Raw genomic sequence first — 24,650 nt, forward strand, 5'->3', positions numbered from 1 at the left:
AATGAAACATTTATCTATCGTTCATTAAAGAATTGCCACATTACCGCGCACGCATAATGACAATTCCCTCCTCATTTCGGAAGCTAACGGTACGATCTTCGTAGGGAAATGTTTAAATCAAGAACGATATGGAAATTTGATCAAATTAATTTTTCTGGAACAATTCTGCCCGAAATATATTGCCCATTGTCGAAAACTCTTCTACGCTGAAACTATTATTTGGTCAAATATCGCCGAAAACACATGAGCCCTTAACAGGCTGGGATTAATTTCCTTTGAACAACACACAAGAGAGCTACGCACTTTAATTTTGTTTGTTACGCGTAAATAAACGTGCAAAGAGCAAACGGCACCGATGTTTAATATTCAGAGCAAGAGCTATTAAATTATAGATCACTTTACTTCCAAATATCTTTTAGGAGGAAGAAGAAAATAATTAGAAAAAATTATTTCCCCTCCATGTTAAAAGCCGATGCCTTTCGATATGACATTAAAAGTTCTGACACGAAACATTCCTGGAGAAGAAATACAGAGGACATCATGACTTAGTCTCAAAGGAACAAATTCACGCCAGAAAAATGCAAATAAGCAACATGCCTGACTGAAGTAATTTTAACATCATTTTTATAAACAAACAAGGCCAACTACTATCAATAAAGCGAGCAACCAGTTATAATGAAATAGTGGGCAGTGAATTCAAACGCATTTCCAATTATTCTAGAACTGTCGAGTCAACAGTTCGTTTCGACTTGGTTAACGCGGCCCTAGTAACAAGTGAGAGAATTTAGTCAATAATGGGTCGTTTTTTCGAGTAGAATTTCTGCCGTATTTCGCCCGGTTCAACCCGGACTACGTATATGAACTTCAGCCTCGGTGGCGCCATTTCGGGAACTGAACCTCCTTGTTTTGCTTTCAAATTTTCCAATTCTGGGCGTCAATCAATAATTTCTTCCGTTTCTTCTATAATGCGATTGAAAACACTGCAGCTTGCTCAAGGCATGTTGGGACATTGCATTAGCTGTGTATTCTGATGCGTTTTGGAAAGCAACAGTGGTTACCCTAGTTTGGAATGGACCGCATTTTAGACCGAAATTCCTTCAAATAACAAAAATATGCTGTCTCAAGTATCAATAACAAAGGAGATGTCGGGGTCCCTCCATTCTCGTCAAAAGAGTGTATCATCGTTCGTCGTTTCAATCCCTGAAGACACAACTGGCAACGAGCAGATTTTAAAGTCATTAAACGAATTATACAGCCCTGTGCTGAAGTTGTTGAAGCTTTTCGGAGCGTACTATGGACAAACCAATTTAAAACACTTGGAATGCACGCCGACCAGTCGACAAGGAAGGAATATATGCTCGAAAATGTATTGTGGTCTGATGATATCCCTTTTATGTTTAAACTTCGTTATGGCTGTCTCCGGGATTTTTGCTTCAGGGGCAGTATTCGTGTTTTTGATGTTTACTCTTGGCAACCTTTTAATAGTTATTTGTGGAATAACCTCATTGATTGTTCTTCCTCTGGCTATTGGCAAAAAGTCACGGTTCCAACAATATCTTCTGAGCTTATTAGAAAACAGCAGAGGTATTAATTTAAATTCAGTGAAGAAAAAGTCGAGAAAAGGCTTCATAGTTCTCTGTTTACTTTATGTGGAAACTGTTACGTTTTCTATTGTTAGTGATCAGAAATTGAACTTTGGCCTTGCTTGTTGTAAGCCTTGGAATGAGTGGTATGGCTTTCGAGTGATTGCGCAGTTCTCTTTATTTACTGGGAGTGCTGTTTGGTTACTTTCGATGTATTTCTTCTATCTAACCTGTAGAATCCTTCTAAAATGTTTTGATGGGCTTTATAAGAGAATGTCATCACTACCTCCGCTCTCAGCGAACTTTACATCTTTAAAAATGGAACATCACAGGTTATGCGAGGTGGTCGAACTTGCCGACAAGATGCTCGCTCCACTCCTTCTCGGAGTTGTGGCGTTATACATCCCAATGTTGTGCATCAGTTTTTACAACTCCGTCATTTTCCGAGAGGATATGAAGTTAATGGCCCTTGCTACCACTCTTTCCTGGTGTTTTGTTGCGGCAGGAATCTTAGCAACTGTCCTGTTCTTTGGATCTAAAGTCAACGAAAAGGTTTGTCAGGGGAAACATGTCTTTTATTGATTATCCTATTTGTGAAACATTTTGGATTTGAAGTTTTATCCTAATAGAGATGGTGGGTGTAGACCTTTCGTTTTTTGTGTTTTTTTATTATGCTCTTGTGCATGTACTTAAATTTCATAATTTAACATTTGTCTTTCAGATTCACAGTTTTCAGAGCATTTTGCAAACTATGCCCGTCTCTACAGCGGAGGAAGCTAAGGTAACTTCTATTTTTTTAACGCTTTTTTTCCAAAATACTTGCGCGAATCAAAGGCAACACTCTTGTGTACAGCCTTTCCAATCCTTTTCAAAACTCTCATCCTTCCTCTCCCATCTTTTCCAGGTATTGTTGTTTTTACTCGACCTTCAAGGAGAACCGAAGGGTTTATCAATTGGAGGACTGCTTGTCATAACCAAGTCCACGTCCTTAGCGGTAAGCTAATGCATTATCTTCATCATATCCAGTTTCCATTAGCTTATGATTGAGTTGTGATTTAATTTAACTGAACGCCTAAACATTCTGTAAAATTTCACCGTACTAATCTACTTCTCATTTCAGATTGCTGGGGTAATAGTGTCCTACTTTGCAGTTCTCTTATCTTTACCGCGTTGACCTTTAAAGATATGACACTGTTTAGTTCTTTAGAAATGCAAAATACATTAAAAGATGTGTCGATTCTCAGACTTCCATCGAAAAGTAATCACAAGTACTGAAAATTTTGATCATGTTGAAGTAAAATTTAATTATTGTTTTGTTCCATGTGGGTGGAAACTATAACCTCCAGTGTAATTGCTATTTTGGAGCTCGTCCTTAAGTTATAATTTTTTCTGAAGAGGCACTTTTCCAATAACCGAAGGAAATTGTGATTAAAGAAAAAAGAACACACTTCCAAATTTAATAACTCTTACATTGTGTAGCGAATGATGTAAATATTTTAGATATCCCATGATAGGTTTAGTGAACACCATGTAGATAGTATTTCTGTTAGTAGAGAAAAAGTATTTTCAACACATTTAGCATTTTGGCGCTGTAATGAAAAGTTCTATTTTGCGTGATATTAGTAGCTGTGTCTCTAATGTAATGATATCAGTACTTTTTTCATAGGGGGCCAAGTAAGTCTTACTTGATAGAAGGCATTTCGTGAGAGAATTATTATAATCATTACGTTTTCATTAGTTTAAAATTGTAAACCTGCTAACTAAAAACCCATCTTGATTGAAACAGCTAATAAAATATCAATAAAATTCATTAAAAACTAGGAAAATGTGATGGGATTTTAGTTTTTAGTTTGATTTTAAGTTTATAATTTTATTGTTTTGGTTGTGAGATACTATGTCATACAAATAACAATTCTATCACAGTGGGACATAAAAAAATTCATAGATAATGTCAGGTTTCCCTCATTGATTTTTTTCTTGGCTCGTTTTCAGTGGAAATGAAGATCAAAAACCAGCATGTTTTCAGTGTCAAGATGTCCTTTGTCCAAAAATTGACTCACTTTACCAATAGTCTTTAAGTTAAAGCCTTGGGAGGGGAATTTTTTCACGAAAAGAGTTTAGGCACTGTTACTGTGGCTGCAAAAAAAAAAAAAATCAAAATTTAATTGTCATGACCACACGTTAGGATTACTTTCTCTCTACTGATCGCGTAAATCATTTACATACTAGAAGAGAGGAAACAATATCGATATGAATATAGAAAATTAATTACGAAATTGTAAAAGTTCAAAATCATACCCGAGTAAAAAGAGAAAACAAAAAACAAAAAGCAAAAAACAAAAATAAAGAGTCATACCATGCAGAGTTGGTACGAAATTTTAATTATCAACTTCATCATTTTCCTGAGAACTCATCAAACAAGTGCCTCACACCTCGTTAATTTCTGCTAATGCCCTTTCTTGATTGCATCCCAAAAGATCGAGGAGATCACAATAAACCTGATTGCTTCATTTGTTTGTCGGTCTATTTGTTATAATCAAAATGTTGTTACTATAAACCGTTAGACGAGCATGAAATTTCAGTCTTAAAGGTTAAAGGATAATGTATTGAAGTTTTAAAGCAACGTTACACAGACTAGAACTATGATAACCCTACTTTGCTTCACACTGCTTCAAGGGTTTTCGTCTATCTGTCGTTAACTCTTTTTGTGCCTCGCGCTTAATATTCAAAAAAATTTTCTCTTTATCTGAATTTGTAATAAGGTAGCGAAACGGGAAAAAAAGCTAAGTAAATGTTTGGAGAGAAAATACATTATTTATTTGCCTGCTAAAATTATTAGTTATGAGTCTCACTCCAAGCTTGAACAACTGGTAGCTTCTCAAACTCCATTATTTTGACAATGAATTACTAACACCTAGGCGTGGTTTTTTGTCTAGCTTCTCTCACCTTCTCATGATTTGAAATGTAATTAGTTTTTTTGTTTGATTTAAGACTGTTTTTTAATTAAAAAGAAATGTCATTTTGATCACAGTGGGTATTTTCCGATTTGAATATGAATACGGATCTCCCCAAATTCAAATTGAGCGACATCACTGGAAACAAATTTAAAAGACGATAGCTGAGAACTAAAGGTAATAATCAAGTTTCCTTGTAAACTAATTGAGAGTCAATCTTCTGATGATTATGCCTGCTAGAGTATCTCCAAACGAATGTACAGTGCCTTTAGATAACGGAATGTCCTCTTCCAATTCTGAGCAACAAGCTACCGTGAACGAAGTTTCAAACTTGACTGGTTCGCCTCCCGAGGCAAAAAAAGTGAACGAACATCTGTTTAAGGCAATCAGTGACATCTTCAGGCCTATACTCAAGCTGATGAAATTGTTTGGAATGTACTACGGGGATAACACTCTGAAATCTTTGACAGATGATTCTTGTCGTTTGTCGAGGAGAGCGTATGTTTCACTCATGTATTGTGGTCTGGTAGCTACTGGCCTTTGGTTCAATTTCTTTTTGGCTTTTCTCAGTTGCTTTTTTGTCCCTGAGAGGATCTATGTTTCTTTAATGTTCTGCTTATGGTGTCTTATGGGAGCACTGAATGCAACAATTACCCTGATTGTGTCACCAGTAACAAGAACAAGAAAATCACGTTTTCAGCACTTCGTTCGTGGTTTAATCGACAATAAGAGTCATGCTACGTTGGAAAAGGTAACAGTCAAATCAAGAAATGGCATAATTGCGTTTTTCCTTGTATTTGCTAGTGCTACTGTGGGATCGTTGATGACATATCTAAAGCTTGATATGAAACTTGCCGACTTTAAGCCTTTAAGCGAATCACCTGTCTTTGCCATAGTTTCCGTCATCTTTCTGATAATAGCTGTTGGTTCGTGGTTGCTTCCAGTACTCCTTTTCTGTATTACGTGTCTCATACTGGCGGAACTGTTTGATGATTTGAGTAAGCGGATGAAACAGCAGTCATTGCACTCAACAACAGTGCAACTAGCTTCTTTTAAGGTGGAGCATCACCAACTGTGCGAGGTTGTGGAACTGGCCGCTGCGATGTTTTCTCCTCTACTTCTCGGAATGGTGTCTCTATACATTCCTTTGATTTGCTTCAATTTGTACCTCGCTGTTCATTCACCTGGGAAAACTGAGGAAAAGAAATATTTGTTCATGGGAAATAACTTTTTCTGGCTCATTGCGTCAGTTTGTGTTTTAACAATTATCATGCTGTTTGGATCCAAAGTGAGCGAAGGGGTACGTGTACATTTTGAATCATTATTTGTTTTTTTTATCCTATTTTCCTAGGATAATTTTATTATTCTTTTACATTCATCTCTTATTAAATGCAAAACATATGTTCCACTTAAAGTACTTCCACCTTTTGAATTGATTACAATGTAGGGCCTGTTGACTTTGTTATTGTCTTGTATAGTTCTTATTTGTTTTTCTTTAATTTCAATATTTGATAATGTTATTTTTATTCCAATATGCTTCAGATTCACAGTTTTCAAAAGATTTTGCGAACAGTTCCTGTTTCAAAAGAAGACGAAGGAAAGGTAATTGCATATTTGCGCGATTAAGAGAAACTTTTCCTTTTCTTAACTTAGATTAATCTCCTCATATATTTTTATTGAAATAAATATTCGCAATGAAAGCCGCCCAGGAAAAATAAGCTGTGAAATAAATTCAAGAAATCTTTTTAAAGCTGGTGTCACAATGTGTTGTGCTCGTGTAGAAGGCTCTTCGATCTACAAGAGAGCAAATTATTAGCTGCCATTTAGATAAAGTAAGTTTGGGAGTAGAAGCAGTTGTAAATACAGGTGACAGGCTGATTCAACATGGCCCCCTATCTCTTCACGGTATTATTATGTTTTCTAGCTCCTCTTCTCAGTCTAAAAACCATTAATTCTCCCTATAAATTTCGTCATCCACTTTTACTCCAGGGAGGGTGAACTGAAATGTTTTATTTCTCTTTCTATTATCTTTAAAAAAATTATAGTAGTAATAATAATTACAATAACAATAATGAAGAATTTCTATAGCGCCAAATTGATCGGCTCATAGCGCTTTACAATACTTTGCGGGGGACCTTGGCCAGACTGCATTGAGCAGTTCACAATTTTTGAAGGAAATTTTTTGGAGATGCCTCCAGTTTCAGAATTAAGGCCAGACCACAATACCAGGAGATGCGTTCCCTAATCTTTGCGAGAAATGCACGGGTTCTTAAATATGCCCTTCTAACCAGTGCGTATAAAATGCAGGAGACGGGGCCTACGGTTTTTCGTCCATCTTCGAGAAGACTAAAATAACTAACCATAGCGAAGACAGCACATTCTCCTTAGTCATTTTAGGACACTGAGTCGTTCGGCCTTAGGCTTGAGCCTTCGAACTCCCATACGGCAGTCCGGTGCTCCCTACGACATGAGCTAACCAGGCGGCGGTTTAAATAACAATAATAATAATAAAAAATGGTGACTTAGTTTTTCCTATGGATTCAAAAATTTATATTTATCGATTCTTATCTATTTTCAGTTGGTGATGTTTATGCTTGATCTTCAGGGAGACCCACAGGGTTTGTCAATTGGTGGTCTTGTGGTCATCACCAAGTCCTTGTCTTTGACGGTAGGTCTATTCCGGGAAAGGCAGCTTGATTTACGCGAAGAGTTACAATTTTGGTTAAAATCTGCTAATTTTGCAATTTATTACTATTTTAATTTTTTGACAGATCGCCGGAGTGATAATTTCTTACTTCGCTGTTATGTTGTCGCTGCCGAATTAACAGCAATCATGGAGCTACGTCAATAATACCACTGGTTTATCAGTCTGTAAACGGTTATGCGACTTAAGTTAATGTTTTTTAGAGATAGATTGGTATCCTCAGCTGTAGCTTATTATGTTAGGTAGTGTGTAGATGACTTATAGAACGAGACAGTACTCGGAAAATCAACAACGATTCGTCCTTGTCGAAGCTCTAAGGCTGAAACTGAGGGACAGTGCCCTAGATTGGACCAGCTGGATAAACAAAAAATCAGCAGCACTGTCAAAAATTTTGAGCCATAATTTCCTTAGCTGAGCAGAAAAAAAAAGTAAAGAAAGAAAGAAAGATGAAAAATGGAATTACCTGGTTTTATATTAGTGGTTTAAAGATGTACGCCGTAGACTATATAGGCGCATATTTTAATGGTTAATTGCCTGAAGGTATAGATAGGATAGAGCAACCAGCAAGTGCTCAATATAGATGGAACGGAAAGGAGAGAGTCCAGATTGTAAATTTGTGTAATTCGAATTGAAAGGAAGAAAGTCGTAACCGAAACTTTTATTCTAGTGGTCATATTACTCGTTTAAAAATATTTCCAAGTATGATTAGCTTTCCCGTTGTAAACGTAGTCTTTCTACTGAAAGGAGCAGTTATTTAGCTCTTCAAGGATGAGAGTATTTCGTAAAACAGTTTTTTTTACAGATAGGCTTTTTTTGACATGCGTTTAAGATATTAACTTTTCCTTTTATCCAAATTTTTTAAGGTGGCCAGTTTGTATTTAATGTAAATGCAAGAAGGGTTTGCAAGTATGCATATCTGATATCGAGAGTTATGCAAATAAATGCTGGTTCAATTGACATGCGCCTTTTCCTAATGCAAAAAATGTTGTTTCAACTTGAAAAAAGTGCAGATAAGTTCAGAACTCTTTTGTCCAATAAAGCCAGTCATTCGACTGATATTGCTAAAGAAGAGACTGTTTCTTTAACGATAACCAGTAAGATCGACTTAAGCTAGATTAATAATTCTAACATTAATATAGCATGGAATGATGTTTATGCAACCTGTCTAAGAACACAAAACTTCCTGTTTGGACATTTGAAAGAAATCGATAAATCTAATGCGAAAAAGGCTAAATTATTGAAAGGAATTTTGAACAAAGAAACAAGTAAGTTAGTGTCGTTTAGGAAAAGAAAAACCTAATTTGTGGGGGAATTATGTACAATAACATACAAGCAAAGGAAATAAAAGCGGACAGCGTATTGACATTTAATTAAAACTTAAGTAAATAGTTGTGTTTTTTTCCCAGAGGAATAAAGTGCATTGGGTATTACGGGAAATATAAGTATGGAACAGTGCTTCTTCATCATTCATTGCATTTTATTCTACCTTTAATTTTATTTTTTCTTGTCATCTATCATTGCTATTTGGTGTCCACAAGAGAAAGGAGTTTAAAGAAAGTTCATCTTTATTAATACACTCATTTTCTGAACCAGGTGACTAAACATAAATGTTAATCCAGGTTTCTCGGGCAAATGAGTGATAGGTTTTCTTGTTATTGTCGGATATTGTTGCTCCTCAAAGCTGCTCCTCAAAGCAGTCAGAGTATTCTGAAAACAGCAATGGTTAATTTTGAGTACAACTCTTACCTCCTTGCTTTGACAATTGCAGACTTCATTTTAGCGACTCTTACCGTTCTTGGAAATCTTCTTCTTCTCACCACCATTAAATTAGATCCTGTGAGATGTCTTCGAACACCCGCCACCTATTTAATCGCAAACTTATCTCTAAGTGACTTATTTGTCGGACTTATTATTGGTTATGGCCGTGGCTTGGTTGGATGTTTCATGTATAAAGACGAGACCCAACCTTCTTGGATTAACTTAGCTATAAACGTCGCAGGAGGGGCATCCATTATCAACGGCATATGGACAGTTATTGCGATGGCGCTTGACCGTTACATAGCAGTTACCGATCCTTTCCATTACAACGAGCGAATAACAGGACGAAAAGTCCACACATACATCTTTGTTAGCTGGGTAATGGCCACGACGTTGACTGCGTTCTATCCTTTGGCAGGACAAATCTGGGCAGTCATTTTATTGGTGTTCTCCCACACACATTTCACAATTCCCGTGTTTGTCTTGCTGTTTGTTTATTGTCGAATTTTTTGCTCACTCTCCGCAAGAAGATACGAACTTCAACGTTTAACAACATCGCTCTCCACAATAACTCTACGGCATGCCCTTGAGAGAGAGCGGAAAATGGCGCTGACTTCGTTTGTCATTTTAAAGTTGTTCTGTGCTTCTTTTTTGCCCTTTTACATTAAGATTCAGCTGTTAAATTTCTGTAGTTGTCAGGATACTATGGCTTTCCGAAGGTTCGACTTAATAAGTCATACTTTCCTTTACTTATCTTCGTTTGCGAACCCTTTTATGTATGCTTGGCGGGTGCCAAAATTTCGACGATCGTTACAAGAGTGCCTTCACATTAAGAAAAGAAACAGTGTACGCCCCATAAACATCAACTAAGATGGCGAAGGGTAAAATAGTAAACAAAGGTACAAGGATATCAATTTCAGCGATTCCGCCACCATTGTGTCGAAAAGCACGAGCATTGACAACCTAACTCAGTCAATAAGCATTTTAATACATAAAAGTTTCCATTAAAGAGCTATTTCAGCCCGCATCTCAGGGACCATGCAGCTCCTTCAGGCCTTTTTCACTTCCATCGTGTGCGGCTCTCAGCCAGGTATTTGGATAGAAAAAATTTCAATAAAAGTGCGTTTTTCGCTTAAAGGGTTATGCGATAAAGCTTTCTTTTATTCCTTTTCAAAGAGTTGAAAGTTTAAGCTTTTAACTTTTGTAACTGTTGCTCGTAATAGTTGCTCATAATGATATGATCTGTGACTTTTGAAACTCTCCACGACTCACCAACAGCATTGAATAAATTAGCTTGGCTTTCATCAATATTACGATAAAACAAATTGGGACTAAAAGGAAAAAGAATTTGCATTTTCACGTAGTTTACATTTTTCTTAGCTCCAAAAAGATGATTTGTCTTACCATAGTTATAGAGAAAGTAGTTATATACACGTCTTCACTTATCGGCAAGTATGAAATAAGTCAGTTTAACTGCAGATTATAAATGGAAACGACTATATAAATATCCTGGAATAAGAGGAGTCTTATAATGAAAGGCTTAGAAAAAGCCATCTACAGTTTCTTTATTTACAGTTGGCATTTGAGGATCTATCCGTGACATAATAATTAAGGTTTACTAGGGATTCCATTGTTGGAGGTTAAAACTAAATTGAATTATATACGGAACAAGCGTACATTTGCATACACCAAAACTGTTATTCTCCTTAAAGGATGATAGATTAGAGCGACAGCATACATCTCCATCAACTGCTTACAGCAGAATCAACAAAGTTTCCGACATAAGTCATTTAACTATTATAAGGAAGTTTTCACCAATAAATAACTTGAGCTATGCAGCAAGGGTATATATACGACTAGGCTCTTTAATTACTTCAAGGTATGGGAACTACTGGTAAAGACATCACTGGTATAGCTTGATTAAATGTTCCTTTGATAATTCACAAGTGTTGACTCAAAACTCTTTAGAATTCCATGAATGATATGAAAACTAAAGCAAAAGAAACAGTAAGAGCAGAAAATACATCCGCTTCATGTCTGGTCATGTCCTTCCTCTTCTTCAACTTGGCAATGTTATCAATACTGCGAAGTAGGAGATGATTATTCCTACGAGCTGCAAGGAGATGAAAGAAGGTGACTTTGGGTTAGATTTCAAGTAATTAAATGGATACAAATAAAATCAAAAGCAAAGAAATAACAACAAACGAGGTAAAATCGATGACATAACGGTGAAGAGAAACCAAGAGAAATACCGAGATAACCAGGGACTTGTCGATCACCACCAATCCACCAATGGACAATCCAATGGGCTCTCCCCGAAGATGCATCATGAAATGTAAAAGCTAAAAATAATAAATGGTTAAAAAAAAAAAAAAAGATAAATAAAATACCAATGAATCAAGAAGAAAATACCTCTCCGATTTTGCAATAAAATCTGGAGAACGTGACCACAGCCCTTCAAGCCAAAGTAAACGGGCTAAATTTAAATATTTCGCAGAGTTGATTTGCGAAGGGTAGAAAGGATTCTACCAATTTTACAGCACACGTCTACAAAAGTTTGTCAGCTAACGGTTTCTTTTGTTCACAACTTAGTTGGCCTCTATCGGTTTGGTGACTCAAATGGCTCTCCTAAACATCAAATTTCTCCAAAACACTAAGAACTTCTTACCTCTAAGTGACCCTTGTTGTCAGGAACAGTGAAACTTTGTAAGATGTCATAAAAGCTGTGAATCTGCAGGGAAGAAGAAAGGATGAAGGTAGGTAATTATGATACTATTTCGACAGTGTTGAAATTAGGCCTTAAATAAATTCTTGTTTCCTTAGTTTACCTTCTTCACAATCCTTAACTTTGGATCATAGTCTAATCATAGGTTGGCAGGGCGCGCGTGTTTACAAGAAAGAAGAGAAAGATAAAGATTGGAAAAAATTGAACATTGAAAAGCAACCATTTAGGCAAAAAAGGGATGTTCAGCAATGCATATTTGTAGCAAACTATCTCAAATAAATTTCGTATCATTTTGCCCAGGAGAGGGAGGAACAATCTGTCATCATTATTCGTGTCGTCATTCCTGTTTTAAGAAAGAAAAGGGACAGAAACGCACAAAAAAGAATAATTTGCATGTAAATATGATAGATTAGTTCACTCCTTCGACGTTTCCTGCTAGGATTTTTACAAAAGGAACATTTCTCGTATAGATTTAAGCTAGAATCAATTAATTTTAAGACATGCTGTGTCGTCTAGATTGACTGTTTTTACATGAAGCAATGTTAAATTTCTTGGAATCGTTAGTAAAGTTGTTTAACCTAGACATATATATATATATATATTTTATTTTTTTTATTTTTTATTTTTTATTTTTATTTTTTTTATCAAGGAGGCAGAAATCTACGAAATTTTGCCATGAAATCCCTTGCGATACAGATTCAGCCTAGATGAAGCATTTTAACAGGCTCTTTTGTAAACAAACTGAGAACACTAGAAATTGCCACCGGACAGATGTCGAAATCTTGACACAGACAAAAAACTCTGTCGCAAAGCTGTTTTAAGGTTGGAGCCCTGCTTAGTTTACTTGATAAGGATAAAAAAAAAAAAGTGTTGAAAACCAACGATGCAACAGGAAAAATCTTACCTTTTCGTTGACTCTAACTCCTGCCAAAAGGATAAAAGCTAACTTAACAACCACACAAACAGACCAGTACAAAAGTGAGACAAGATACGTAAAGTCTGAACTCGTAGATGCGTTCGATTTCACCAGCTGGTGAGAGTTGAAACACATCAAAGGAACATCTAAGCCCACTGCCGCCAAAAGAAGATGAGAAAAAACTTTATTTGCGAGATCAACCCGCACACAAAGTTTTCGATGTTCCTGCCGAATCCATCTGATATCGGAGGCATCAGGATCGCCTGCTTTTACTTTGGTTTCCAAATCCTCAAAAATTCCAAGCAGCAGATCGCAAGATACGTAAAACAACGAAAATGGCAGTGCCCATGAAAAGCAACTGCAGAAGATAAACGCAAAGAAGTTCAAGCGATAAACCAGAAATCCGTTCCAAGGACGAAAAGAGATTATCGAGCCATACATGAGGTCTAAAGAAATAACGAAGAGGGTGTTGAAAATAGCAAAGAAAGTGACGAAAGCCAATATCAAGTTCACCTTACATTTCTTTGACCTTCTTTCATTACTTTCTGCACTGCACAAGCTGCTTAAGAATTGCGAAAAACGGGATGACTCTGTTTGCCTGTTTGGGAAAACATATAGACATATTGTTGCAACTACTGCACATTGTAGAGCCCAGATGGAGAAGATCAACAGAAAATAAAATCTCTTCAAATCTGCAAAACCTTCAAAGAAAACAGTTGTAATGCACTGCACCACGACACCCCACTGACCAAGAGTTGCAATTCCGCGGTACAGACGAGAAAAGAGGCGCGAACCAGTTGCGGGTATCTCGTTTAGCACCAAAACATCCTGAGAGCACTCTCCGGTTAATTTCATCAAATATATAATGGGTCGAAGCCTTGAAGCTATTTCTTTACGGCGAGGATGGTGATCTCCGGACGCATTTCTAGACTCGCTCAATCCAGTTTCGTTTTCTTGTGATTGTTCGGAAGGTACATCTTGAAGGTGAGAGTTATTTACATCCAGCATTGTTCGAGACGACAGAAAACGATGAGCCTATTTTTCAATAAAGTCGACGAACTAGTTGACTTTATACTAAAAGAAATTTAAGCTAGATGACTATTCTCAAAAAAGCTTGGACATCTAAGAATGCTTTCCTTTTTCTCCCTTTCTCTCACAAAAACACGACAATTTTAGTTTCATGTAGCACTTTGTTTAACTTATTATTTTTTTTCAAATCCAACAGCTGCAAATCTACATTACTCATGTTTACATTAAAGCAGTGAGTCAATAGTGATTAAAAGGTTCTGTGTCTTGATTCACTCGGAATGAGCAGTATGATCCATTTCTTCTGTCAATTAAACCAGCTATTTATTCTGCAACTTTTCTTTAAGTACTAATTACGGAGCACCAATCAACCATTCAGAGCAATCTTCTTTCAAACGTCCACCACATCTCCTCACAACAAGACGTTCATTTCGCAAAGGACAAATTGCATTTCAGAAGCACCATTAAATAATGCTATCTTCCACGGGAGATAATTCATGAAAATTTTAAGAAGGCAATGTGCTTGGGCGCCTTATTGATTTCGCATCATATGAGGCCTTAACAAACCTCCGGGTGAAGTGATTTACTAAAGGCAAAACATTTCAAAAATTTTAATAATCTTTGTGGCGTGGTAAATCCCATTAATTTTGGTTACTACCTTAAAGTTTAGGTCATGCTGAGACCTCCAGTTCAAATTGATTTCATTTTCACAAAAATTTACATTTTATTCTTAACGAGACTTCTGGTTCAGATGATAATACTGTTGTAACTGAGAATTGAAAGCTAACTGTGGGGCACCCAGATCGGGCTCATAAGTAAGAAAAAAACTAAAGTGGATAAAGGTGAAAGATCGGTCGTTTTGAGATGAATCATCAAGCTACCCTTAGAAGCTGGTCTAAGCCAGCTTTTTGTTTATTTGTTAGTTATTGAACGTAAGACCTTTTTTTTTGTATCTGTTAATTTTACATGACTCACTTTTTGATCATTTACTCTTCACGTAACTAAGCGCTTTTTGCATGTGTCTTTGGAAATTGCTTGGAAACATTTTTGCTGCATTTTTGCATGTTGCACTAAGTGGCAATTGAACAAAACTGTGATATTATAATGAAGTCTTGAATCACTGTTGAGAAAAACCCAAACATTTCAAGGAATGATCAACCCACTAAAATTAGCTTCGATCCTTGCACGTTAAGCTCCTTAGCTTAACTGGTAGTAACTAACAGGCACAGGTAAAAATAAAGGAATGATATCTGTTTCATCGACTTCCCTGGAGTAATATGGCAGCCGCAGCATACTTATTTTTTTAGTATCTTACGGTGTATGCTGAATTAAATATATGTAAACTAAATAAATATGGTCAACACAGTGTAAATGAGTGAAAGCTTGATGATATGGTTGTTGTAACTAAAATCGTTCTCATTTGCTTCAAGTGAACCAGGGATGGCATCAAAGTTTCTAAATGCAATTGTAGTATTATGATATTGCAAAATTTCAATGGATATCATTGCCAGTTGCGGCAAGTGTAAAAAGATAGTTCGAAGCAGTGTGATTTTTGCTATCATGGTGCTTAAAAAATCACTATCAGGGAAGGATATTGGCGTTGCTACTCTTCAGTATGTTTATTCTTTGTTTATGCAGTCGAAACAGAAGGCATTTGGGAAGCAATAGACATATTAAAAAAAATTACCTCGATTGTGATTGGTTAAAAAAACTTCTCTTTTCAAGCAATTCACCTGCCAAGTTGTACTCGAACAGTTTTTTTTATCAATTTTTTATAAACTATCACTATCATTATCATTATCATTATTATAATAATTATTATTATTATTACCTCAGGGTAAGATCATTACAAAAGAAAGCCAGTCTAGCACAATGTGGTTGCCATAGTTCCGCAAGCTTGAAGGCCAAGTTCTCCAGCCTATTTCTTCACTCCATGTACACACCTTTATCAATGATGCCTTGGCAAACTGCTCGAGAGGTGTTCTGACTTGATATCTTCTTAACAGTAAGCAGATAGCAAATACACCCCCTTTTGAAAAAGGACAAACATTTTGAAATTCTCAGTTTTTCTCCCTCTGTAGATTCATAACTTTTGCAACATCTTACAATATGTCAAAGTCTCCGATACCAAAGAGCATTTGAAGGTAGGTTGTCACCTTTCGTCTGTCTATTACCTACAGAGAGGAGTACTGTATTATCAAGAGTGTTGGGATGATTTGAAAGGGGAATCAATTATGAGATCTTCTTGTCTGAGATCACAAGTTCCTGTCTGCCTTACTCAGAAGTCTTCTGCGAATTCAAAACTTATCTGAACAGGCACACCTTCTCTGCATAACAAGATTTGCTTTTCATGAATAGCCACATAAGTTAAAAGGTATAGCTAGTTAGACGATATCTATTAAGATGTAGGCTGTAGGGTTAGGCTGAGGACTTACAGACCAATCTCAGTACCTGAGCAAGTGCCCACTTACCCCTCCCCTAACTCAACGACAGTCAGATGATGAGAAGTTAGGTTATATGTTCGGTTAAGGGAAGGGAAGGTCAGCAGTTGTTAAGTACTCGCATTGATATGGACTTTCGCTTCAGATCGTCCTGAAAGGAGGCACAGCATATCTGATTAACACCACAAGCTAATTTCACACTTGAGGTAGGCCGCTAAGGGAATAGTTAGGTCGAATGCCATGCCAAAATCTTCCAGTTAAAGTTTTTCCAAGGATTTCCATTACGTGCACAGTCGTTTTTTAGTTCTACGAAGCTGATCAGCTCATCTTTTAAACACCACAAGCTAGTTTCATCTTCGCAAGAATACCACGCTAAACTTTTACAAGCAAAGTTGTTTTTCAGTTCCACGAAACTGGTGAGCACAAACCAAACAAAATACGCTGGAGGAGTAGTTTTGCTGATTGCGTATCAGTTTAATTCCTTTCTGTGGAATATTTTCGCTATAAGAGAAAAGTTACAGGTACGGTAACGTATAATTTTAAATCGACAAGGACGTTAACTTCAATGAAATGTTAAAGCGTTTCCCTTGTCTAAGGATATTTTAAATGTTTCATTGTTTTATATTACAGATAAGATGAATGGATATTTAGTTATTTTCCATTTTAACATCTGAGCGGTTAATGCTTCTCCTTAAATACGCAGAAATTCGCATGGAGTTACTTTCACATTCACTTTTCTTCATTATACACGTTGAATGAACAGCTGTTTTCGTATTTTTATCTCTACCTGAATGAGCAGTTTAACATGAAGGGGACGTTATTTTGACAACATAAGACCGTTTGGTTCGAAAACAGTCAGACATTCGCGAAAAAAAAAAGGTTGGCATTAGTTGAACTTCTCCTCTACTTCTCTGCTGCTACATATTTGAGATTCATAACATTTTACATGTGATTTACTTAGGTATGATTTAAATTAAAATTTTTTTTCTAAGACTAGAAAAATTGCACTAACCCGTAGGGCGAGTGCAATTTGTGGTCTTTGAAAATGATTACAAATGCTTAATTATTCCAAATTGTACGAGAAAAATTATGTGATTACGTATCAATGATATACATGATAAAATAAGAGATAGCTTATCATAATTATGCAGAAGCAAAGCCCGCGCATCGAGTGAAAAAATAATTTATTCAAACCCTGCAAGTGACATTTGTGCGTGCGGTCAAAACAACAGCGTACGATCAAAACAATAATCTACAATTATATTTTTACATCTTAAAGGCGCAAAAAAGTTCATAGTCCGGCTAAACAGCTCAAGGAATTGTTCAACCTGGTTTGTTACTTCTTTGTACCGAATTAACCCTCTTCTGCACTGAATTACCTGAAAAATACATCCACCTTAACCAATTAGAACTGAGTAATTTTTTCATGTATCTTATTAAGATGATAACAGCGTCCCTAGTTAGTTAGAGGGTACTAAATAAAAGCAAATATAAAGAAATTTTTTATGTTTATCATCATAGCAAAAATAATTCCTAATATCAGATGTGTGTGATGCTACTGGTTTAAGTCCCTCTAAATCAAGATCGTTTAAAGCAACAATTTTTCACTTTTTGCAATAAATAATGAAAGGTAGGCGTAGTGATAAAAGTATTGTACAGCTGTAAGTAACGTATTGCATGCCATGTAAATGTACATTATATTGAGATATACTTAAACCAACAATAGGCCAGTTATTAAGAAAAACTTTCGCCATTGCTAAGTTAAAACCGAGTTCGAGACCATCTTAAATTTAGCCAAACGCTTGACTGTTGTGTAGATAGCTTCTTGCTAACGCAGGAAAGTCACTTAATCACCTAAAATAATCCACTGATAAAGAAATCTGGAAATCCATTTATTTCTTCAGAACCACACAGAATTTAGACTATGTTTATCTACTTCGTCAACGATCTTAAACAAAAGCATTGCTCGGGGCAACAGTATGTTTAGTCCTATGTGGCACTTGGGGTTACAATTCTCATAATCTCCTCACTCTCCTTTTTTTTTTTATGACTAGTCTAACGGAATGTAAAATAGCCAAAAATGGTTTGCGCCAGAGATTGGTAGCAAACGCATATGTTACAGTACGTTGTATTTAACTGGTCATTTCAAAATTACTAGTTGCGTATAATTCGTAATGACCATATTTCAAGGTTTGCATATGATGATCTTCTTTACGAATACATTTACTTAACTCAATCGCTTCATAGGACAACCGGGTACTGAAGTATTCAGGGTCGTTCGGCATAAGTCACTTAACACCGTTGAGACTGTAGAGCGCATGCGTGAGTCCGAATTTTTGGACGTATAAATCCTTTGAAACATCATAAGAAAAGCATATGAAAACAGAGTAAAGAGGGAATGACATCTTTCATATGCCCCATGAAATTTCCAATTGAAATAAGTTCGGAAATCGTATGAAGCGAGAGCCCAGAATTAACCACTGCCAGAGCCCGAGCACAAGCAGATATGACTCAGCTGAATTATCAATTTAACTCGTGCATATATGTCTGTAGTCGCATTTAATTTATATTTAAATGTAGTATTGTGCGTTTAATATTTTGATATTGGTAACATTCAACACCGTCTTCCTTTTATCTTAAAGTTTCAGTGTATCATTATGTAACAAAGAAGTGTAAATAAATTTTCCACTTCATTAATATTGCGCATGGTTTCAATTGTTACCAACTATATTTCTTCGTTAGCTTCCGGTAGTTCTTGAAAATATTCCGTACTTTCGCAAAATGTTAGACACTTAAATAGAAGGTGTATTGAACAAAGTTAAACCTAAGTTTTATGCATACAGCTCGTTGCTTTCCATATTTTACTGATATCTCCAAGCTGATTCAGGTAAATCTTGCAGAGACCTTGTCTTCTGACCTTTCCATCTCAACCATACAATACCAATGACGACACAAACGATGGACTCTACGTAATAGCCGTCAACCACAGTTTGGCAAACGCCTCCAGCATTCGTACAATCCTACAAAAAGAGGAGGAACAAAACAAAACACTCAATACCACACTTATATTTGTTTGCTGTTCATTGTGTAAGAGGCACGACCTGTGAGCAACTTCTCAAAGGTGGCTAGAGGCTGAAGTATAAATTTGTGTCATGTGTCGCTCATAAACAACTATACGTCTCAGATTGGAATTATTTAAACAATCATGAGAGACCATACTTGCTCGTTTTTCAGAGAGTGATGCTGATAACGGTATGTCTGGAAAAGTAAATCTGGTTTTCCCTAGAAGCTACATGCACTGCAAAGTATCTCAAACTTTTCGGTAGAAAATGCGACATCATAAAATGTATCTAATGGAGAAATATTCGCGGGATGTTTCCCCATACCTTTGCATTTGTCTTGCCGCTACAGTGGAGTCCCGGCACAGAAGCACCAATACAGTTTGTCCAGGTAAGCCCATCCACCAACCACAGTGCCAGAGTCTGGCACCAGTTTCCTCCCAGGTTCGTCACCGTGTTAAGAAGTGTTAGGTACGTCCCTCCAACCCGCGGGTCGCTGATGCGGGCGTGGAAAGCCATGAAGGCCACAAACATACAATACAGGGACACCTGTTGGCGGTCCAAGAGGAAAAGGACGAGAGCTCAGAATAGGAGACTAAGGCTCATCAGAGATACAGCGTAATTTATTATTGTCAACTGAGTTGATAACATCACGTAAATCGGCCTCCGTTAAGAGTTTGAAAACTGACGTTTCGATCGCTAGCGCTTTGTCAGAACAATTGACGAAGGGCGAACGATCGAAACGTCAGCTTTCAAGCTCTTAAGGGTGGTCAATTTACGTTATCAACTCTATTGTTAATACTTAATTACCCCGCTATACTCTCCCAACGACGGAGCACCACAGTTTCTTTAAAAACTTACTCCCCTCATCAGAGATAAGTGACATATAACGACGTCAATATTTCAACGCCATCACGCGACAAGCAGATATATAAATAAAGAAGGTACATGTAAGTTTCTGCAGAAACTGTGGTGCTGCATCAGTGAAGGGAGGGGGGGGAGGGGGGTTATTAAAAGACAACTGAGATGATGATGTAAAGTGATAACCGTCAAGAGTATCTAAAGATAATGTTTCGAGCGTTAGCCCTTTGCCAGAGCGAATGGGCTAACAAAAGTTGACATTAAGGCCCGAAACGTCAGCTTTATAAAGTATTTGCAGTGGCTACATGTAATTCAGTTAATAAAACGAAATCAACTTGACATACCGAGATAGTTTGCATGTTTGCTGTCAAACAAGCAACTTAAACAGCATACACGTGTATACACGAGACTTTGAATACCCTCGCAGTAAGAACATATGTTGAAAGAGCCTAATGTAAGTTCCAACTTGTGTGAATGAGTAGCTTCACCCACTTCTCGCCCAAAGGAAAAACAAATTCTCTATAACACCAGTACTCAAAGAAACATTTAAAAATGTTTTATCACCCGTACTTGCTCCATGGAAAAATCCTGTGTAGTACACGAAGTACCTCCAATGATGGCCCCTTTTTCTTTAGAGTGCGTCATAAATGATCAAAGGTTTCTTGAAACTATTCAAGAAAATTCATGAAAACAAACAGTAATGAAAAGTACCTGATGGATTGCATACACCAGCAGAATTGTTAAGTAAAAGTATAACGGAAAGAATTCCTCCCCAGGCCCACGCACAACATTGGCCCACCAGACACACATCATGATGACCACACCCATAAACAGTCTATAAGGAAAGGCCTTAAGACCCAAATCAAGAGGACGTGGACCTGTGAAGAGAAACAGAGATTCTCACAAAAGAAAGAACACAACAATTTCAGACCCCACCTGCCCCCTCCCCCCCCCCTCCATCAGAATGAACCATTAACCCTTCACACTCTTACATCAGAATGCATATTCTCCATACTGTTCTCTTTGTATTTCCTAAGATGCTGACAAGGAGAATTTGTTTAACAACCTAGAGCCTTTTTAGTTGGTGATCATTTCCTTCATTGTTGGGACATTAAAAAGCGATTTAAGGGTAACATTGTAAGGAGAATTTAGATGCTCGTCACTCTTATGGGGCATGTTTTCCTTTAGTTTTCATATCAGCTGTTACTAATTTTGAGATCTCCCTCAATACAATGAAAACTGTTTACAATTAAACTGTTATTACTTAATTGATATGTATGCATTCATCTCAAAATAATCAAATTAATAAACATCAAGTATCATGCATTTATGAACATTCCTATAAGTATTGTCATCTGCACATTTTTTTGAAGAGTCACATTCATATTTACCAACCTGCTGTGTATCTGCTGATATAAAGTGGCAATAAAATCTGTATTGGAACCATGGGAATAGCAAGAAGAGCTAGATTCTCTTTGGGAACTCCAGCTTCAATCAGCTTGAGGCCAGTCACAGAGTCAGCTGCAGAGAAGCCCACCTGAATGTCAAGAATTTGCACATGAATTTAAGTCAAGTATTTTCCCAGTACATAGAATCTACTAATGTATTCCACATCCTAAACATGAGAAACCACAGGGCTTTTATATAATGGGCACCCCTAATAATATTATATTCACAGTTTCAAGGTAGAAGAGTAACTGACCCTTGGCAGAGTAGAAATGTTGGTCGAGCTAAAATGTTACTGTAACTTACTTATGCATGCATGTATTAAGCAAAATTAGTCTAAAAAAAAAACAAACTGAAAATTGAGCAATTACAAAAGACAAAAGAAGAATAAACACAGATACAGCACAAATATAAAGAAGATGAATACAAGAATAGCCCTTATCAGAATGTATCCACTTCTACCCCAAATTTCATTGTGAAACAAAAAAAAATAAATAGAGTGGTGCTTTCTATTTTTCTGGGAAAAAAAAAATGAATAGAACAGTATCAATTTTTACTTTATAAACGTACTTTGTAACCATAAAGTATGCAAAACAATACATCTGTCATTAGATACTAAAAAATCAAAGAAAAAGAAAACATTTTCCAGTGCACTGTGGGGTTCCATTGTAAGAGAAAGTGCAGGCTTGTCTTTAGAAAATGTATGATCTGAACTAAACACTAGAAGGCTCAATTGAGTTAGATTATGCACGCAACGTGTTTTGCAAGTTCTAGGGAGATCCAGGGGCATGCGATCCCCATGAAATATGAAAATCGAAACTCTCTTAGCCATGTTTTCTAGCATTCTGGGACATATTTGAGTAACACTTTTTTGGCAGACATTGATGTTAAAAATAGTTCAAAAATATATTTCTTTTCTGTCACAATTTACAAAGTAAAAATGGTCTGACAGCCAGCAGGTTTGTGCCGACAACTGGCTTCTAATGATATGATAACCCTGAAACACGAATACCAAGAGTGACTAGCTCCTAAATTCTGCATGTAATATTATGCCTGAATCACACATTAAGGTCATGGGAATTTAGTACATTATCACCAACTATACAGGCTCAGGATTGTTTAACACATTCTCCTTGTCAGCACCTTAGGAATTGCCTGAAGAATGATATGGAGAATGCACATACTGATGTTAAGGTGTTAGTGGATAATAAATCTTACCTTAAATGTTAGCAAGATAACGATCAATTTCAAAATACTGGGACAGCGCAAAATTTTGCCCAATGTTTTATACCCATCAACTACTCCTTCCACAGACTCTTCTCCATGGAGCTCTTGTTCTGACTTTTCCCGTTTCAGCAACCCAACTAGTGTTGTGGTGATTAAAAAAACAATTCCCCAGAAGTAAAAAAATCCTGAAAAGGTGACAACTCCATCTGATGATGGTTGTGATCGAAGATATCTGTTACTGAAGTCAGCAGAGCTAAGAGCTAAGAATACAACATTCCCCATAAAGAATCCTGCTGTTTGGCCAACTGTGTTGCAAGTTGATGCCCAGCCAACATTTTCCCTGGACAACATTGTCAGTGCCCAACCATCCACGGCAATATCTTGAGTTGCAGCAAGGAAATTCAAACAAAAGAAAATCCCTGTTAAAAAGATGATACTTGGCCCTTCTTCACTACTTTCACCCAACAGTTCATTTATGTGCTGAAAAAAAACAAATATTGAAGTTTTTGTGGGAAAATAGTATAAGAGAGAAGGTATATTTTAAACTTGGTATTATGAAATAAAGAAAGATGTTAGAGAGATTCCACTACAACTCCATACTATACTAAAACAAAGCTGTACTCCTAAGGGGAATGTATTGTTTATGCCATAGTTTATTTCATTCGCGAACTGTATGCATAATGATGTATGAAGGTTAATGGAAATCTCGCCCAGATGTTTTTCGTTTTGAAATGAGCATGAGACAAGTAAAAAACTCTGGTTCCCCATGAGGAACTGAACCTGTAATCTGAGCAACAGAAAACTCTGTGGTGAGCCAGGTTATTGATTTCTAGGTTCATATGTGACATTCATCCTGAATAATGCTAGGATCAGCTAATAAGTAAATCTCAAATTCGGTGATAAGACAGAGAAAGACAAATTCCTTAAGCACAGCAAGACACCATCCCCAGGATTGGGCGAGGAGATCTTCTGGTTTCATTCCAAATTTAATTATCTTTAAGAAGAACAATCAACAAGCAAAGTTTGAAACAAATTTCTGTACAGATTGTATCATCAGCAGAATGACTAGGCATTTAATTAATAAGTACCCGCATGAATGCGCGTCCAATCATAAGAAACTTACCTTTGAAAGTACGAGCATAAACATTCCTAACAAATATTGCACAGGAACAAGCCATGATTTCCTTCGGCCAAATCGCGAAAAGTAAAGAGTGTCTACGATAGGCGCCCACAACAACTTCATGCTAAAAGGCCAAAATACGAAACTAAACGTTGCCTGATCTTTGTACGCGACTTTTCGTGTTTGAAGCAACATCGGCATAGCGCCGGCCAGCCCTAGAGGGATTCCTTGAAGAACATACAGAAACGTAAGAACGGCTATATTCCCTCTGTCTCCCTTAAGGCTTGCCTGATGAGTTTTCATGTTTTTCTCGCCAGCTGTCTTTTTGTCCACACCGTTTGTCGTTGAGCGAAAGTCTACATGGCTGTTGTTTCGTTCAAGTTCTTCCTCGTTTGTTGAAGAACTAACGCTTCTTTTAGCAGCATCAGCGGATCGAGATCTGGTCATCATATTTGAAGTCTTTCATGTAGTTGGTTTAGCAATATCCCTTGTTGAACTGTTCTTATCTGTATTTAGAAATTATCATATATACAAAAGAAACTCTGAAGCACCAGTAACCAAACGTGGCGAATTCACAGACGAAGATGAAACTAAGTGTGTCATAAATGAAGCACGTGACAAATGGAAAGGTATCCGCTGTACTTCAGGTCATTATCGTGCTCAGTCTCTCCAGGAAGTTTTCTCAGCTGAAAAGCCTGAGGCGACTAAGGAATTACGGAGTCCGTGGATAACAGGTGAGCTAGTCTGAAATACTCGTTACCAAGGATTTGCATCTTTGACAAAAGTAATGGCTGATCAAAAGGACACTCATTATTAAAGTAAGGTTTGTG

At 36.8% G+C, this 24,650-nt stretch overlaps 5 protein-coding genes across 5 annotated transcripts; 3 read left to right on the plus strand and 2 right to left on the minus strand.

Annotated features, from left to right (window-relative positions):
- Positions 1-700: 700 nt before the first annotated feature.
- LOC131771394 (uncharacterized) lies at positions 701-3,828 on the plus strand. Its single transcript, XM_059087178.2, has 4 exons — positions 701-2,135; positions 2,305-2,364; positions 2,488-2,577; positions 2,704-3,828. The coding sequence occupies exons 1-4, from the start codon at positions 1,113-1,115 to the stop codon at positions 2,755-2,757; spliced, it is 1,227 nt and encodes a 408-aa protein (XP_058943161.2). The 5' UTR covers positions 701-1,112; the 3' UTR covers positions 2,758-3,828.
- Positions 3,829-4,760: 932 nt separating this feature from the next.
- Positions 4,761-7,362, plus strand: LOC131771356 (uncharacterized). The gene is made up of 4 exons (XM_059087139.2): positions 4,761-5,837; positions 6,080-6,139; positions 7,116-7,205; positions 7,309-7,362. The coding sequence occupies exons 1-4, from the start codon at positions 4,761-4,763 to the stop codon at positions 7,360-7,362; spliced, it is 1,281 nt and encodes a 426-aa protein (XP_058943122.1).
- A 1,598-nt stretch (positions 7,363-8,960) lies between these two features.
- On the plus strand, positions 8,961-9,869 carry LOC131771051 (beta-2 adrenergic receptor-like). The gene has a single exon (XM_059086811.2). The coding sequence runs from the start codon at positions 8,961-8,963 to the stop codon at positions 9,867-9,869; it is 909 nt and encodes a 302-aa protein (XP_058942794.1).
- A 605-nt stretch (positions 9,870-10,474) lies between these two features.
- LOC131771403 (uncharacterized) lies at positions 10,475-13,776 on the minus strand. Its single transcript, XM_059087190.2, has 4 exons — positions 12,629-13,776; positions 11,668-11,730; positions 11,252-11,341; positions 10,475-11,112 (listed from the first exon to the last, which is right to left on the minus strand). Exons 1-4 carry the CDS (start codon positions 13,646-13,648, stop codon positions 11,059-11,061), a joined length of 1,227 nt encoding a protein of 408 aa, XP_058943173.2. The 5' UTR covers positions 13,649-13,776; the 3' UTR covers positions 10,475-11,058.
- Positions 13,777-17,274: 3,498 nt separating this feature from the next.
- LOC131771289 (acetyl-coenzyme A transporter 1-like) lies at positions 17,275-24,399 on the minus strand. The gene is made up of 6 exons (XM_059087068.2): positions 23,824-24,399; positions 22,692-23,180; positions 21,423-21,564; positions 20,739-20,905; positions 19,494-19,715; positions 17,275-19,127 (listed from the first exon to the last, which is right to left on the minus strand). The coding sequence occupies exons 1-6, from the start codon at positions 24,268-24,270 to the stop codon at positions 18,969-18,971; spliced, it is 1,626 nt and encodes a 541-aa protein (XP_058943051.2). The 5' UTR covers positions 24,271-24,399; the 3' UTR covers positions 17,275-18,968.
- Positions 24,400-24,650: the final 251 nt, after the last annotated feature.

The sequence above is a fragment of the Pocillopora verrucosa genome, chromosome 9, assembly GCF_036669915.1.
Source record: "Pocillopora verrucosa isolate sample1 chromosome 9, ASM3666991v2, whole genome shotgun sequence".
In the NCBI taxonomy this organism is placed as follows: domain Eukaryota; kingdom Metazoa; phylum Cnidaria; class Anthozoa; order Scleractinia; family Pocilloporidae; genus Pocillopora; species Pocillopora verrucosa.

Coding starts and splice junctions, on each gene's coding strand:
- LOC131771394 (XM_059087178.2), top strand. CDS start 1,113: ATGCTGTCTCAAGTATCAATAACAAAGGAGATGTCGGGGTCCCTCCAT. Junction 2,136..2,304: donor GATCTAAAGTCAACGAAAAG/GTTTGTCAGGGG, acceptor TTTGTCTTTCAG/ATTCACAGTTTTCAGAGCAT. Junction 2,578..2,703: donor CCAAGTCCACGTCCTTAGCG/GTAAGCTAATGC, acceptor TTCTCATTTCAG/ATTGCTGGGGTAATAGTGTC.
- LOC131771356 (XM_059087139.2), top strand. CDS start 4,761: ATGATTATGCCTGCTAGAGTATCTCCAAACGAATGTACAGTGCCTTTA. Junction 5,838..6,079: donor GATCCAAAGTGAGCGAAGGG/GTACGTGTACAT, acceptor AATATGCTTCAG/ATTCACAGTTTTCAAAAGAT. Junction 7,206..7,308: donor CCAAGTCCTTGTCTTTGACG/GTAGGTCTATTC, acceptor ATTTTTTGACAG/ATCGCCGGAGTGATAATTTC.
- LOC131771051 (XM_059086811.2), top strand. CDS start 8,961: ATGGTTAATTTTGAGTACAACTCTTACCTCCTTGCTTTGACAATTGCA.
- LOC131771403 (XM_059087190.2), bottom strand. CDS start 13,648: ATGCTGGATGTAAATAACTCTCACCTTCAAGATGTACCTTCCGAACAA. Junction 11,731..12,628: donor GAGTTAGAGTCAACGAAAAG/GTAAGATTTTTC, acceptor TCTTCCCTGCAG/ATTCACAGCTTTTATGACAT. Junction 11,113..11,251: donor ACAAGTCCCTGGTTATCTCG/GTATTTCTCTTG, acceptor ATCTCCTTGCAG/CTCGTAGGAATAATCATCTC.
- LOC131771289 (XM_059087068.2), bottom strand. CDS start 24,270: ATGATGACCAGATCTCGATCCGCTGATGCTGCTAAAAGAAGCGTTAGT. Junction 21,565..22,691: donor TTATCTTGCTAACATTTAAG/GTAAGATTTATT, acceptor CTTGACATTCAG/GTGGGCTTCTCTGCAGCTGA. Junction 19,716..20,738: donor TGGTGTATGCAATCCATCAG/GTACTTTTCATT, acceptor GACCGCCAACAG/GTGTCCCTGTATTGTATGTT.